Source organism: Argentina silus (genome assembly GCF_951799395.1).
Source record: "Argentina silus genome assembly, chromosome: 6".
In the NCBI taxonomy this organism is placed as follows: domain Eukaryota; kingdom Metazoa; phylum Chordata; class Actinopteri; order Argentiniformes; family Argentinidae; genus Argentina; species Argentina silus.
Window position 1 is genome coordinate 23,378,932 of NC_139660.1, and position 16,128 is coordinate 23,395,059.

The 16,128-nt window shown below is 47.0% G+C and overlaps 5 protein-coding genes across 5 annotated transcripts; all 5 read left to right on the forward strand.

Annotated features, from left to right (window-relative positions):
- Positions 1–4,981: 4,981 nt before the first annotated feature.
- On the forward strand, positions 4,982–5,293 carry LOC310805910 (histone H4; the record flags this gene model as incomplete). Its single annotated transcript, XM_083671776.1, has 1 exon — positions 4,982–5,293. The coding sequence occupies one exon, from the start codon at positions 4,982–4,984 to the stop codon at positions 5,291–5,293; it is 312 nt and encodes a 103-aa protein (XP_083527902.1).
- A 789-nt stretch (positions 5,294–6,082) lies between these two features.
- On the forward strand, positions 6,083–6,457 carry LOC310805909 (histone H2B-like; the record flags this gene model as incomplete). Its single annotated transcript, XM_083671775.1, has 1 exon — positions 6,083–6,457. One exon carries the CDS (start codon positions 6,083–6,085, stop codon positions 6,455–6,457), a length of 375 nt encoding a protein of 124 aa, XP_083527901.1.
- A 2,528-nt stretch (positions 6,458–8,985) lies between these two features.
- On the forward strand, positions 8,986–9,606 carry LOC310805907 (histone H1-like; the record flags this gene model as incomplete). Its single annotated transcript, XM_083671773.1, has 1 exon — positions 8,986–9,606. The coding sequence occupies one exon, from the start codon at positions 8,986–8,988 to the stop codon at positions 9,604–9,606; it is 621 nt and encodes a 206-aa protein (XP_083527899.1).
- A 714-nt stretch (positions 9,607–10,320) lies between these two features.
- LOC310805405 (histone H2A-like) lies at positions 10,321–10,707 on the forward strand (the record flags this gene model as incomplete). Its single annotated transcript, XM_083671072.1, has 1 exon — positions 10,321–10,707. One exon carries the CDS (start codon positions 10,321–10,323, stop codon positions 10,705–10,707), a length of 387 nt encoding a protein of 128 aa, XP_083527198.1.
- Positions 10,708–11,647: 940 nt separating this feature from the next.
- On the forward strand, positions 11,648–12,111 carry LOC310805894 (histone H3.2). Its single transcript, XM_083671751.1, has one exon. It carries the CDS (start codon positions 11,677–11,679, stop codon positions 12,085–12,087), a length of 411 nt encoding a protein of 136 aa, XP_083527877.1. The 5' UTR covers positions 11,648–11,676; the 3' UTR covers positions 12,088–12,111.
- The last annotated feature ends 4,017 nt before the right edge of the window (positions 12,112–16,128 follow it).

Genomic DNA, 16,128 nt, shown 5'->3' on the forward strand with positions numbered 1-16,128 from the left:
GTGTAGGGGTTAATTGGTAGGTTGTCACCTAGGTGCAGAGTTGGAGTTCAGTAGGGTGACAGCCATAGGGAAGAAGCTTCCTCTGAACCTGCTGGTTCGGGTGCAGAGAGACCTGTAGAGACCTCCCGGAGGGAGTGGGGTGAACAGTCTGTGGTTGGGGTGAGAAATGTCCTTGACGATGCTGCGTGCCTTACGCAAGCATCGTTTGCCCCGGACAGCCTCAATGGAGGGGAGTGAGGAACCGGTGATGCGTTGGGCAGTTTTCACCACCCTCTGCAGCGCTTTCCGGTCAGAGGCAGAGCAGTTTGGTGAGGATGCTCTCGATGGTGCAGCGGTAGAAGTTCACCAGGATCTGAGGAGACAGATGGACCTTCTTTAGTCTCCTCAGGAAGAAGAGACTCTGGTGAGCCTTCTTGATCAGGGTAGAGGTGTTGAGGGTCCAGGAGAGATCTTCAGAGATGTGGACACCCAGAAACTTGAAGCTGGTGACTCGCTCCACCTCAGTCCCGTTGATGAGGATGGGGGTGTGTGTGCCAGCTTTTGACTTCCTGAAGTCCACAATGAGCTCTTTGGTCTTCCTGGTGTTGAGAGCCAGGTTGTTGTCGTTACACCACACTGTTAGGTGCTGGACCTCCACCCTGTAGGCCGACTCATCGTTGTTGCTGATGAGACAAATCACCGTTGTGTCGTCTGCGAACTTAACAATGTTTGAGCCATGTACAGGTGTGCAGTCGTAGGTGAAGAGGGAGTAAAGGAGGGGGCTCAGCACACAGCCTTGTGGAACGCCGGTGTTCAGGTTGAGGGTTGAGGAGGTGTGGTTATGTAGCCTAATAGACTTCGGCCTGTTGGTTAGAAGTCCAGAATCCAGTTGCAGAGGGAGGAATTGATGCCCAGTTCACTGAGTTTGGTGATCAGTTTGGAGGGGATGATGGTGTTGAAAGCTGAACTGAAGTCAATGAACAGCATTCTCACATAGGTGTTGCTATTGTCAAGGTGGGACAGGGCGGAGTGAAGTGCCATTGAGATGCCATCCTCTGTACTCCTGTTGTGACGGTAGGCGAATTGGAAGGGGTCCAGTGTGGGTGGTAAGCAGGTCTTGAGTTGAGCTAGGACCAGCCTCTCGAAGCACTTCATGATGATGGGCGTGAGTGCAACTGGGCGGAAGTCATTAAGGCTCGTTGCAGTGGAGTGTTTTGGCACCGGCACGATGGAGGTGGTTTTGAAGCACGCGGGGACAGCTGCTTGGGCTAGGGACAGGTTGAATATGTCAGTCCAAACCTCAGTCAGCTGCACAGCACAGGCCCTGAGGACGCGTCCGGGGATGCCATCAGGACCAGCAGCCTTGCATGCATTAGTCCTGCTCAGTGACGCACACACATCGGTGGGAGAGAGAGTGAGGGGCTGGTGATCTGCAGGGAGCACAGCCTTGATGGCCACCTCCTTGTTGTCCCTGTCAAAGCGGCCATAGAAGTGGTTCAGCTCATCAGGCAAGGAGGCGTCGATTGGAGGGGGGGGGGGGTGTTAGTGGGTTTGTAGTCTGTGATGGCCTGGATGCCTTGCCACATGCGTCGGGGGTCAGAGTTGTTCTTGAAGTGATCCTCGATTCTTAGCTTGTGGTTGTGCTTGGCCTTTTTGATGCCCCTCTGCAGGTTAGCCCTGGATGAGCTATAGGCCTGAGCATCACCTGATCTGAAGGCAATGTCACGTGCCTTCAGCAGGAGTCGGACCTCACTGTTCATCCATGGCTTCTGATTAGGGAAAGTGGTAATCCGTTTGAGGGTGGTGACACTCTTGATTTTGGAGTTGATGCAGTCCAGAATGGAGGAGGCATATGACTCAATGTCCGTGTGGGAGTCATGGGTAGCCTGTGTGGCAAACACACTCCAGTCAGTGTTTTCAAAACGCTGCTGGAGCGCCGAGTCAGCTCCCTCTGGCCAGACCTTGACTGTCCTCACTGTAGGTTTCACCCGTTTGATGAGTGCTGAGTACTTGGGCAGTAGGAACAATGAGAGGTGATCAGATTGTCCTAGGTGGGGGAGGGGAACGGCTTTGTATGCATCAGCCACGCTGGTATAGACATGGTCCAATGTCCTGTCTCCTCTGGTGGGGCATGAGACATTTTGGTGGAATTTGGGCAGTACAGTCTTTAAATTGGAGTGGTTGAAGTCACCCGCGACAATGAAGGCTGCCTCGGGATGCAGAGTCTGTTGTTTGCTAATGGCAGTATGCAGTTCTTTCATGGCAATCTTAGCATTAGCATCCGGGGGAATATAGGCTGCTGTGATAACAGTGGATGTGAACTCTCTGGGCATAATAATAATGAATTATTATTATTAATCTCTGACCTATACCCTATCTCTCTCTCTCTCTCTCTCTCTCTCTCTCTCTCTCTCTCTCTCTCGCCCTTTCTCACTGTCTCTAGGTGGTGATGCCGTTCACTCTGAGGAGTCCAGGGTCTCCCCCCACACAGGCCCCTCCTCTGTGTCCCAGGGCAGGCCCTGCTCACCCTCTCCCTCTGTCTCTGCCCCTGTCCCCTGCCTCAGGTCGAGAGGGGCCAGAGTAGTCCTCCTGGAGGGAGAGGTCCCTGAACAGCCACAACTGGGAACCTATAAAGAAACAAACAAAACGCAGGGCTATGAGTAGAGTTACTCAGAGAGGCTAACGCATGAGAAAGGAGAGAAGCTAGAACCAAAAGAAAACCCATAATGTACTACTGATGGATGTCCATGAACATGTTTTAGCACATGTGGAATTAACCCCTGTGGGACCACATCCTGAAGCTGAGCATTGTGTGTGGATACAAACCCTGTGGTTAAGGAGGCCATCCTCAACCACAAGGTGAGTAAATTGACTCCATAACTTATAAGAGGAAGCATTTTGAATATCCCTGTGGGGTGTTTCTGTCCATCTGTGAGCCACTGGACAACAGTCTGTAAGTGTAGATCAGGATCTGACTGTTGTGCTTGCTGTCATCAGCTTAGATGAGGATCAGGTTTGAGGTAGTCTGTGGTGTGTACTCCTCCACAACGGAGTTGCAATGGTTCGAGGAGGGAATCTGCAACGCTGAGGAGGGCGTAGTAGCAAACTCAGTAGCAGACTATATCCCTATGGAGGTGGTTTGAGTCACTGTTGAGACCACAGGCTGTTGTGGTAACGTCTTATCAGTCTCTGGTCGCTGTGACATGGCATCTGCATTCATATGCTTCGAGCCCTCTTTGTGAATTAATCAGAATCAGAATCAGAATTCTTTTATTTGGCCAAGTATATTTGCACATACATGAAATTGACTTGCTGAGGTTGGTGCATGGACATAAAAAACAAATGGCAAATATTGACAAGAAATTTACAAAATAGCAAAATATTAACAAAATAGCAATAACAAATTTACAAATTTACAAAAAAGAGGAGCAGAACAATACATCTTGTAAACTTTGTGAGACTGAGTGGCAATGAGGCTAGAGGCTGTGAAATGGTTATGGGGCATGTACACTATAAATTAGAATAATTTTAAATAATTATAAATTACACTGTCAGTGCATTGTGTGTGTGACAGTGTGTGTGTGTGTGTGTGGGGGGGGGGCGGGGGGTGGAAGTCCCAGTCAGTAAGAGGCAGGGGGCTTGTTTGTGAGCCCCACTGCTATGGGGAAGAAATGATGCACCAGTCTTATATGTCCAACTTTACAGCCCAGCGAGAGCAGCGACCGGTCATCATTGTGCAAAGCCATCCGTTTCAACCCAACCTGGGGATTGTGGTCAGTGATATTTGTGAAGGGATGGCAAGCTCAGTAATGGAGAAAGTGTCCCACAGACCAAACAACAGCATAAAGTTCCCTGTCGTATGTAGACCATTTACACTCTGCTGATTTGAGTGTGTGACTGGCGTAAGCAATGACATGTTCCTTTGAAGTTGATTTTCTGTGCCAATGATGTACCTACTTTATGGTAATTATTATTATTATTATTATTATTATTAAGTGACTCTCACCTGCTTCAAGACCAGCTCACTGAATGTGAGCTGAGTGATTACATTAAGCATGTATTGCTTAATTATTAGGCAATACATGTGTCCTCTCTGGTAGTCACAGTAGGCTAACTACTGTCGGCCTACATAGTCATAATGTTGATTTACATGAATGTCATCAAATAACGCCAGGTTGCTGATATCACACACACACACACTCACGCACGCCAACGCGCACACACACACACACACACACACACACACACTCCCTTCCTCTCTTTCCTATATTAATCTCTGACCTTTACTCTGTTATCTCTCTCTCTCTCTCTCACACGCTTTCTCACAGTCTCTCGGTGGTGGCCCCTCCTCTGTGTACCAGGGCAGGTCCTGCTCACCCTCTCCCTCTCCCTCTGTCCCTGCCCCTGTCCCCCTGCCTCAGGTCGAGAGGGGCCGGGGTAGTCCTCCTGGAGGGAGAGGTCACTTAACAGCCACAACTGGGAACCTATAAAGAAACAAACAAAACACAGGGCTATGAGGAGAGTTACTCAGAGAGGCCAACACACGAGAAAGGAGAGAAGCTAGAACCAAAAGACCCATACACACAATATGCAGAAAAAAGCCAAGTGAGAGGCAATAATTCCTCTCTGCACTTTTTCATATTTCATGCTTTATGGATGATTTGCATCTGTGTCGGGCAGGGGGGGGGGGAGTTAGTCACTGGTCTGAGATCAGTTTAGTCTTTTTCCCTTTAAGGGTTGAGGTTAGATTTCGGTACGGGTAAACTGAGCCTCGTTCTGAGTTTAAGCCAATCATCAGTCATCTGGGTCAGTGCAGTACAAATTGAGGGTCATTCCCTGAAAGTCAGTAGCCCCTCCCTCTACAACAACCCTCGACACAAAAAAGAGACAGGCGACAGCGCGCTCTTCCTGTAAAGGGTGGTCTCAATCACGTCCTCGTAGCTGAGATAAATGCACCCCATAGTACCATCGACAACATACTTTTACTGTACTCAACGTAAAGATGTCTGGCAGAGGAAAAGGAGGAAAGGGACTCGGTAAAGGAGGCGCCAAGCGTCATCGCAAAGTTCTCCGCGATAACATCCAGGGAATCACGAAGCCCGCTATTCGCCGCCTGGCTCGCCGTGGGGGTGTTAAGCGTATCTCTGGTCTGATCTACGAAGAGACCCGCGGTGTGTTGAAGGTGTTCCTGGAGAACGTGATTCGTGACGCAGTTACCTACACCGAGCATGCTAAGAGGAAGACTGTTACCGCCATGGACGTTGTCTACGCTCTGAAGCGCCAGGGACGCACCCTGTACGGCTTCGGCGGTTAAACTATTCGGAAACGCAACCACTCAACATTAAACAAAGGCTCTTTTAAGAGCCACCCATCTCAACACCAGAGAGTTGATTCCATTTATAATACGTTAGTCAGACAAGTACATTTAACTGACACGAAATAAAACTGATATTTTCCCAAATCAAAAGTAAATGTAGGGTCTCGGTATTCCAACGGCTAGAACTGACAATCCCACATGTGAAAGAAAATCGTTACTTATTAATTATTATTGATTATTAAGCTCAGTGGCACGTGGTGAATTAACCGCCTTTTTTTCGAATACACATATCCAAGTAGTCCATTTGATTTATGGGCTATTCTGACCGTGATTATTGTATTGTATTATTCTAACCCTTGCAAAGTACCGTCCCAAAAGGGGCAGTTTCTGGTCGTTCTTGCGGACGCGCAGGTCTTATTGGGAGAATGAGGCACTTGGTGTTCTATTTGTATCCTTTCTTATCGTATTATTATTATAAATTATTCTAAATCTTCCTCCTCTTGACATGTTCATGTCCATTTGGTACGGGTGATATTGTCATAGGAAAGAAGGCAACCCGACAGGCGAGTGAAAAAGCAAGGGAGGGGTGGGGGGCGGAGCCTGCGCGTGCGCAGATATTGTATTTGTCCGTGAGGCACGCGCCTATTCCTTAATCGCCAGAGCCAGACTCGGGCTGTGGAATAGGATGTCAGAAGTCGCTTAATTTGCATAGCTCCCGCTTTATATAGCGGGTGGGCATTTACCACTCCTTTATTCGTTTCTGAGAAGTAACGAGCCGTCATCGTCATGCCCGAGCCTGCGAAGTCTGCGCCCAAAAAGGGCTCAAAGAAAGCCGTCACCAAGACCACCGGCAAGGGCGGCAAGAAGCGCAGAAAGTCTAGGAAGGAGAGCTACGCCATCTACGTGTATAAGGTCTTGAAGCAGGTCCACCCCGACACCGGCATCTCCTCCAAGGCCATGGGAATCATGAATTCCTTCGTCAACGACATTTTCGAGCGCATCGCCGGGGAGTCCTCTCGCTTGGCTCACTACAACAAGCGTTCTACCATCACCTCCAGGGAGATCCAGACCGCTGTGCGTCTACTGCTCCCCGGTGAGTTGGCCAAACACGCCGTGTCCGAGGGCACCAAGGCCGTGACCAAGTACACCAGCTCCAAGTAAAACTGTGTTTTCCGACTGCCCCCCCCCCCCCCAAAGGCTCTTTTAAGAGCCACCCACCCTGTCAATGAGAGGGCAATTCCAGAGTTGATGTTCTATGGAGTGTGTCTGATGAGTCGGAGTTACGAGGTTCAGTGACTCCAATCGTTACATTGTCATGGCCGCAGGCTGAACTTGTAGGAGATGTAGCGCGGCTTTTTTCTTTTTTTCTCTCACTGCACGCGCATTTTTTGGGGATACATAATGAGTTAAACGGTTTCAAACAGTACTAGAGTACCTGTATGTGCATGCCATCAATAAATTAGCCCACTAGCAATACATTATCAACAGCACACTTGTCGATAAAATGCCTTCATATCATCCCGGTGACCATTAAGCTGGCCGATTCAAACAAGTCGCTGCCTGTCTTTCTGTATCTCACTCCTCAAGAGCCTTAACACGATTCAGGTCGGCAGAGCCAAGGAGCGCCAGCACCCTGGTCCAAGAAGACCTGCAGACACAACGAGCAGCGAGAGAGGACAGTAGTATCAGTGTTTATTGAAGTCGACATAGGTAATATCAGTGTTTAATGACTCGATGTTACAATGTTCCATGACTCCAGGCGTTACGATGGAGCATGAACGCGCCGGAGATTTAGCGCGGCTCTTTCCCCCCCCCCCCCCCCCCCCCCCCTCCCTCTTGTCTTTGTCTCATTCGACTGCTGGACTCGTGTTGTCACGACTGATGTTTGTTTGTCTCTGCAATGAACTAATTTCTCTATGACATTTACATTACATGTATGGCACTTAGCAGACGACTTTATCCAAAGCGACTTAGAACAAAAAGCAATTTCCAATTCAAGCCTTGAACCAGTGATCTCTTACTGATGAGTGTTATTTGCAGAGAGCCACAACCATGTTGAGTAGTAGTTGAATTAATCACGTAAAAATGTGAATAACATGAACACGAGTAGGCCTAACTACACTATGCACGCGCATGGCCAACTTCTGGGACACGAGTGGATTCTTTAAATGGATAAATAACGGTCTCATATCCAGCATGCACACACAGGTAATCTAATACTTTCAAGAAATTAGCCTCCCACCACTGCCAAGACAAACCACTTGCCTATTGATGATTGATAAACAGCTTTCATATTACCCCAATGAGATTAGGCAGGCCAAATCTGTGTGATTTGGAGTGGTCCGGTCAACTTGATTGCTGTGGCAATATACATTCACAGAACACTTTATTAGGAACACCTGTACATCTTCTCATTGTGGAGGTGGTGTAAACGTGTGGGGAATGTTTAATTTGCACACTTTGAGCACGTTAATCAATCAATCATCGCTTGAATGCCACAGCCTATTTGAGTATTGTTGCTGACCTTCATGACTCATGATGATAATGCACCATGTCACAAAGCAAAAGTCGTCTCACACTGGTTTCATGAACATGACAATGAGTTCAGTGTTCTTCAGTGGCCTTCCCAGTCATCGGATCTGAATCCAATAGAACAACTTTGGAATGTGTTAGAACGGGAGATTCACAACTTGAAAGTGCACCCGAAAAATCTGCAGGAATTGCGTGATGCAATCATGTCATCATGGACCAGAATCTCAGAGGAATGCTTCCAACATCTTGTAGAATCAATACCACGAAGAATTTAAGCTGTTTTGAGTGCAAAGGGAGGCCCTACCCAGTATTAGTATAGTGTTCGGTAATAAAGTGCTCGGTGAGTGAATATGACACCAGTCACAGAGCACCAATCAAAGGATTATCGTGTCAGGAGGAGTGATTACAATGCTGGTCATAACATCGCAATTGATTGTGGAAGCTTCCTCACAGTAGACATGTACCAATCATAGCCTGTGGCTTTCGCTTGTCCTGTCTAGATTAATATGAAGGAGAGGAAGCGACTTTAGACTGTTGAGGAGAGATGAGAGGGACACCATTCCGAAACACCGTCTATAGGGACAAGCTCCCTGCCACGTCCCGGCGACTGTGTTTTACGCCCCCCAAAATAGCTCGCATTTATAACACCCCCCACCACATCGGGGGACCCTCAATCTTATTACTACCTCGTCAGACAACCTGGCTACCTGGACAACGAGTGCTGGTCGCAATCGTATGCACTTTAACCCACTTTAGGAAACAAATAGCACGGGAAAAGCTGTGCGGAACGCTCCCTCTGACGGTCGAACGGTGGGATTTTGAACGAGTTACAACAAAATAAACGAGGCCTCCACGGCCCACATGACTTTATTCTGAACGGAGACAAGTCTGCTTGCTGGCCCGTTCGCATTTGGACCTAAACTCGGCTCCACCGGTGACTTTTGGCCCGTTATTCGCAAGGAGAAAACACAGGCGCCGGAGCATTTCGGCAGCAAAGACTGCCGAGCAGTGGTGGTTGAGTCTGCATGGTTCTCATGTCGCATTTAAGGACAGCCCCCTACACCGGCTTGAGCTTCATTCGCACAGAGCAGCGCCGCAGTCTGACTTGTAGCCCCACGAGTGTGTATACCGGAACAAACGAGACTTTTTACATAGACATGGCAGAAGTCGCACCAGCCCCCGCCGCCGCCTCGCCGGCCAAGGCACCCAAGAAGAAGGCAGCATCCAAGCCCAAGAAAGCTGGCCCCAGCGTCAACGAGCTCATCCTCAAGGCCGTGTCCGCATCCAAGGAGAGGAGCGGCGTTTCCCTGGCCGCGCTCAAGAAGATGCTGGCGGCCGATGGTTACGACGTAGAAAAGAACAACTCCCGCGTCAAGACCGCCGTCAAGAGCCTCGTCGTTAAGGGCAGTCTGCTCCAGACCAAGGGCACCGGTGCCTCCGGTTCTTTCAAGCTCAACAAGAAGGCCGTCGAGGCGGTCAAGAAGCCGGCGAAGAAAGCCGCCGCCCCGAAACCCAAGAAGGCGGCCACAAAGAAGCCTGCCGCAGCCAAGAAGCCCAAGAAGGCAGTCGCAAAGAAGCCCGCCGTCGCCGCTAAGAAGTCTCCCAAGAAGGCAAAGAAACCCGCCGCCGCTAAGAAGGCCACCAAGAGCCCCAAGAAGGTCAAGAAGCCCGCACCTGTTAAGAAGGCTCCGGCCAAGAGCCCCAAAAAGGCCGCCAAGGTAGCGAAGCCCAAAGCAGCCAAGCCCAAGGCAAAGAAGGCTGCCCCAAAGAAGAAGTAAGCTTCCAGACAGTGTTCATGTCGACACTTGTACCACAAAAAGGCTCTTTTAAGAGCCACCCACCTTTCCATAAAAAAATGCATTTTCCTCCATGTCGGCAGAAAGAAACCTTCTCTAACAAGGTCCAATTTACACCAGTCTCAACCACTGACCGATACACACGAAAATAATAGTGATATTAAATGTTAAAATGGCCTTAATGTGGGATTTAACAATTATATAGTTCATGCACACATGTTTAAACAGGCTATATAATGTCTCACTCGGTCTCTTTCTGCGGGAGAGAGGGGGCAAGGAGGAGGGTATGCCAGAGTATTTAATATCAACATATACAGATGTCGTTCCTCTTTCCGATATACCGTTCATTACGTTATATTTGGATAGAAATGCGCGGGGGATAATAGTCAACTTCTCGCTGTAAAGTCAGTCAGGAGTACTATTTAGTGTATTATGTAGGACGAGTGTGATTTGAAGTTTGATTTCTGGCGCGCGAGGGAGACTTCCAAAGACCGAGTGAAAAGGCTGTCAATCCCTGGTCGGCGGGACGGCGCGCGCATATCCTCTCCAGTGCCGGGTTGCTGATTGGATGAGGTGTCATCGACCCGGTGGCCAATGAACGCCGGCCAGGGTGATCTATAAGAACGACAGACTACGCAGGTTTTTATTATTTCAGACTTTTCTTGTCCACGCACGCAACTCGTTAGAAGCCAAAGGATGTCAGGAAGAGGTAAAACTGGAGGCAAGGCCAGGGCCAAGGCAAAGACCCGTTCTTCCCGCGCTGGACTCCAGTTTCCAGTGGGCCGTGTGCACAGGCTCTTGCGCAAGGGCAACTATGCCCAGCGTGTGGGCGCTGGCGCACCAGTCTACCTGGCCGCAGTGCTCGAGTACCTGACTGCTGAGATCCTGGAGTTGGCCGGCAACGCCGCCCGCGACAACAAGAAGACTCGTATCATCCCCCGTCACCTGCAGTTGGCCGTCCGTAACGACGAGGAGCTGAACAAACTGCTGGGCGGTGTGACCATCGCTCAGGGTGGTGTCCTGCCCAACATCCAGGCAGTGCTGCTCCCTAAGAAGACTGAGAAGGCCGTAAAATCAAAGTAAATGTGCCACCGCGGCTTCGACTTGACTACTGAACCCCAAAGGCTCTTTTAAGAGCCAACCACTTGTTTCTCCAAAAGTGTGTCCATTCTCTAAACTAAACTACGCTTTGCGTATCTTGGGGTACCTTATACTGTAGCTTACACGGTCATATCATGCTTCCACGGGGTGGAGAAGACACACCCAACAATGCACAGTTAGACACTTCTGCTTTGGCCTCATGTGTGCGACTGTTTCATCATACCATTCAATAACATTCAGTCTTCCATTTTCAGGGTTTTAAAACGTCACCCTTATTTACGTTTTTAAAAGCAGAGCAGGGACAGCTAATGATAAAGCGATAGATACTGATAGATTATCATTGACGAACATCCCATTTTTTCAGTGAACTTCTTCCAAATATACATACACCTTTTCGAAGCCAACTGTTAAGAATAGCTTTGGCTTTCAAAAATCATCTTGTTTTCAAGATTAGACTTCACACTGGCTAAAAATAAACACAATTGAACTGTACCATTACAGGGATGTTGTGTAATGAAATGAATGGATGGTCTTGTATGGCCATAAGACCACATTCATTCATATTCAGCCTCAAACCTAATGCATCTGAGAAGAGAGTAAAAGCTATAGCTGGGGTCATTGTATCATCTGCCAGTTGACTTATAATTATGGATTTTCCCATAACATCGAGTTTCTTTTTTTATATTGTCATATTAGTAGTATTATTATATTCACATTGGGCGTGGGGGGAAACAAAGGAATCGCGGCAGGGGTTTAGGGTTTGAATTTATGGCGGGCAGGGGGCACGGAGCTCGTGTCCAATGACAGTCGGAGAAGTAGGAGACAACGGGCCAATGAGCTCGTCCATCGTCGCCGCCCAATCGGGGCACGACGGCTCCGGTTTTATAAACTGAACGTGAAGTTTTCATGAGACTGTTTATACTCCGACTGTGAAAGAAGGAAGTTAACGCCATGGCAAGAACCAAGCAAACCGCTCGTAAATCCACCGGTGGGAAAGCTCCCAGAAAGCAGCTCGCTACAAAGGCTGCGCGTAAAAGCGCACCGGCCACCGGTGGTGTGAAGAAACCTCACCGTTACAGGCCCGGCACCGTGGCTCTGAGGGAGATCCGTCGTTACCAGAAATCCACTGAGTTGCTGATTCGCAAACTGCCCTTCCAGCGCTTGGTGAGGGAAATCGCCCAGGATTTCAAAACCGACCTGCGCTTCCAGAGCTCAGCTGTGATGGCCTTGCAGGAGGCCAGCGAGGCGTACTTGGTCGGTCTGTTCGAAGACACCAACCTGTGCGCCATCCACGCCAAGAGAGTGACCATCATGCCCAAAGACATCCAGCTGGCCCGTCGCATCCGTGGAGAGCGTGCCTAAGATCAGTCTGGTCAAACAAAAAAATCCCCAAAGGCTCTTTTAAGAGCCACCTCAATATTTCCCTTAGAGGCATGTTTCCATTTACCACCCGTCTTGGACTTGATCACATTACTTGATCTTCAATCCGATCTTGGCCTTCATCTGGGGAACAGAAGGAATACAGAGACAATGCAGGGGTCTATTAGTTTAACATTAGCAGGAGGAATAGCGTCAAGAGAGGTTTTGGAAGAATTCTACTAAGAATACTAATAACTAGCACAATTATTGAACAATAACTAGAGCTGGAGGTGTTGGTAGATAGAAGATGGTTTGAGTTACAAAAACCGATTCGTTTAAAAAGTAGAATGAAATTAAGCATAAATGTAAGCAACTGAAGTTACACCCCTGCACGTTCTAAAGTTTGATTGGTGTGAATAGCTTAAAAGCTGTAGGAGGATAAAGATGGTTCGGATGATTTAGATAGGTGTGCTGGGTAGTTGAAAGATGGTTTGATTGGTGGGTTGGGTGGATGGATGAATTGATTACAGTAGGTTAAGATAGATACTGTAGATAGACTAAGTTAAATAGGTCCTCTGTGGCTCAGTTGGTAGAGCATGGCGCTAACAACGCTAAGGTTGTCTGTTTCATTCCTGCTGGCACCATATATACTGAAATGTTTCCACTCACTGCAATTTAAGTCGCTTTGGATAAAAGCGTCAGCTAAATGGCATATATTTATTAGTATTTTAAATAGATGAGGGAAAGATAGATGAGACAAGGATAGATAGATAGATAGATAGATAGATAGATAGATAGATAGAAGAAGGACGAAAGAGGATGAATAGATCAGAGGGGAGGTAGATATATAATGTATAATAGTAACCTAATGATCCTCATCGTTCATGCAACTTAAAAAGGCTTAAAGTTTAAGAAGTATAAAAAGTTATAAAACCTCTGGAAGTTGGAAGTTATTTACGTGGAGTCAGTCTACACATGTTATAGTTCTGACGGCCAAATGGTCCGAATAACATAATAGATGACATGTGGGAGGTATTATCCATGGTAACGCGCACCTTATTTAAATAAACATAATAAACATAATAATAATGCATATGCATAATATATTTTGTGTAGCGATACTCAAAGACACAACATTCCATAACGTAGTTCATATTTTTTAACGAATCATAGCCATATCACATATCAGTCGTGTTATGTACTTAGCAGTAGTGCTCAATTTCCACAATATAGAGCAAAATAAGTCAACTACCACTTATCATTTAGGCTACCATTTATATTTCGTCAAAATACGGTGATATTGTTCTCACATGAGTCATGACATTATCTTCACGACTCCACCCATGAATAGTAGAGGGTACATGGGGGGGATGGTTTTATGCATGTGTGTTATTTTCCAAGTTTTCCACAAACACTTATATTGTTGCCTTTTTAATTGTTTCTTTTACACAGCACGTTGAATACTTGTTGATAGACACATAATATAATGTAGGCAGAGCTTATTATTCTGCGCAATAAACTTTCTCTGTCTACACGCACCGATAATCTCAAACAAATGCATTGTGGTTGTAACGAAGTGGTACAAAGGAACACACATCGTGCGTAAAACCATTTAGTATTATTTTTGAGTTTGAATATCAGAAATAGCCTAATAATATCACATATGCCAAGTTCAACAGTACGCTTATCGTGTACAACGTTTATTCGTCATATAAATGGATATCCTGGCCCAAAGATTAACTGGGGCGCATCCAAAAGCGCGTATGCCGCACCATTCTTGGCGCACAGGTCCTGTCTTAGTTTGTGACAGTAAAACTGCTCCGCTATGACTTTCCTGCCAGCCTCCTCAATTCACCTTTTAAAACCCTTTTAGAAGCTTTACCCTTACGAAAACAAGTGGGAGGAAGGACAAATACAACTATCTAGAGCAGGGGTGCCCACACTTTTCGAGCTACTTTCAAAATGACCAGGTCAAAATGATCTACCTACATTAAAAAATGCTATATATATATATATATATACACACACACACACAGTGGGTGAAATAAGTATTGAACACGTCACCATTTTTCTCAGTAAATATATTTCCAAAGTTCTGAAATTAAGTTATGTGTAATAATGTGAAATGAGACAGGGAAAAAGTATTGAACACGCTTACTGGTATTTATTTAATACTTTGTACAAAATCCTTTGTTGGTAATGACAGCTTCAAGACGCCTCCTGTATGGAGAAACTAGTCGCATGCATTGCTCTGGTGTGATTTTGACCCATTCTTCCACACAAACAGTCTTCAAATCTTGAAGGTTCCGTGGGCCTCTTCAATAAAAATCTGCTTTTTAATTACTGATAGATTTCAATTGTTGTCTTGGCTTTCCATGCCTTTTTGCACCTCCCTTTCTTCATGTGTTCAATACTTTTTCCCTGTGTCATTTCATATTATTACACTTTGTATGTATGGATTACTTGGGTTGTTACCAACATCTGGTGAAAATGTCATGTCAATAGCACTTTTGGAAATATATGTACTGAGAAAAATGGTGACGTGTTCAATACTTACTTCTCCCGCACTCATTTTTATATCCCTTCTTGAGTATATATAAATTGGAAGGCTAACGAGGTCACTTAGCTCGCTGGAGTTTTGCAGTAGGTAGCGCGTTTAACCGCGAATGCATGGTGACACGTGACCCGTAGAAGAGAAGCGATCTCAGACTGGCCGCATTGTACGTCAATCAAGTGGTGCACTCACACTGGCTCAATTGCCTCGTACCGTGCTGAAGCACAAATGTCCGTTGTCTTCCATCTATTTTTTTAATGTCACGCGATCGACCCGCACTACTCTCGCAATCGACCGGTCGATCGTAATCGACGTATTGGGCACCCCTGATCTAGAGGCTACCATACCACGCACAAGGACGGAATGTTAAAAGTTGTAACGGGAGGCGATCACAGCATGATGCCATATCACCTGTCGCTTGATGAACATATGAGATATGCCACCCTTTTCCATTGACGAAGTCCCTGAATCCACCAGAGGCTGGCAGGACAGGTATGTGTGTACTATTGACACATCCAATGATTTGAGGATGTAGTGCGCCATCTACAATCGCACGCAATTGCGCAGAACTCCTCCAGTGTGGCCAGTCTGATGAGATATTGTATGACGGATGAAACCATGCTTTTACAGAAGAGGTAGACAAACATCTTGACTCTGCACAGCAAACTGGTTGGCGATGACGCGGTACTCAGCGGTACAGTAACTTGGGTACAGTAACTTGTAGAGCATATTTGCCATTCACATGTCCAGAGCTACGGGTGCACGGACTGTAATATTTTGAGGACGCAGGATTCTCTCCATCATAGTGCACAACTTTGAGAAGGATCTGCGGGACATCTCTTCATTCTGTGTCACTAAAGTCTGTAAGGACCACTCTCTCCCACCAAGAGCTGCACACTTTCATCCAGTAACTGAGGTTGCAGTCTGGTGACTCTGGTGCCCTGAGGTTGCAGTCTGGTGACTCTGGTGCCCTCCGCTGGCGGTACGGGGCCAGTACTCTCCCAATCTACCATTATTCGTTTCACCTGTGTATTCTGTCTCGTGTTTGTTATATATAGCCTGTGTGTTCCCCATGTCTTTGTCGGAGATTCTCCCTGTATGTCTGTGAGTATCCTGTCTGCCCGTCGGAACTGTGTATCCAGTTGTTTACCCCGTTGCCCTAGATCGAGATTAGTATTTCTTAAATTCAAGTTATTCCACTTGTTAAGCGCGTACTTTTGTTAACGGAGCTTGGTTTTCTCCACCTTTATTTTACCCTTTTTCTCCAGTGTTTGTTTGTGTGCCGTGCCCCAGTTATCTTATTAAAACATTCTTTGATTTTGACTTTGGGCTGTCCGTCTGACTATTTCTCCGCACTTGGGTCCACTGCACTGTCATTGCTAACAGTATCTTTGTGTGTTCAGTGGTCACATGAACGGTACCTTGCTGACGACCATTACGGAGGAGTCCTGCTGCGCCAATTGATAGCGTCGTAGTCTCTTTTTAATCAT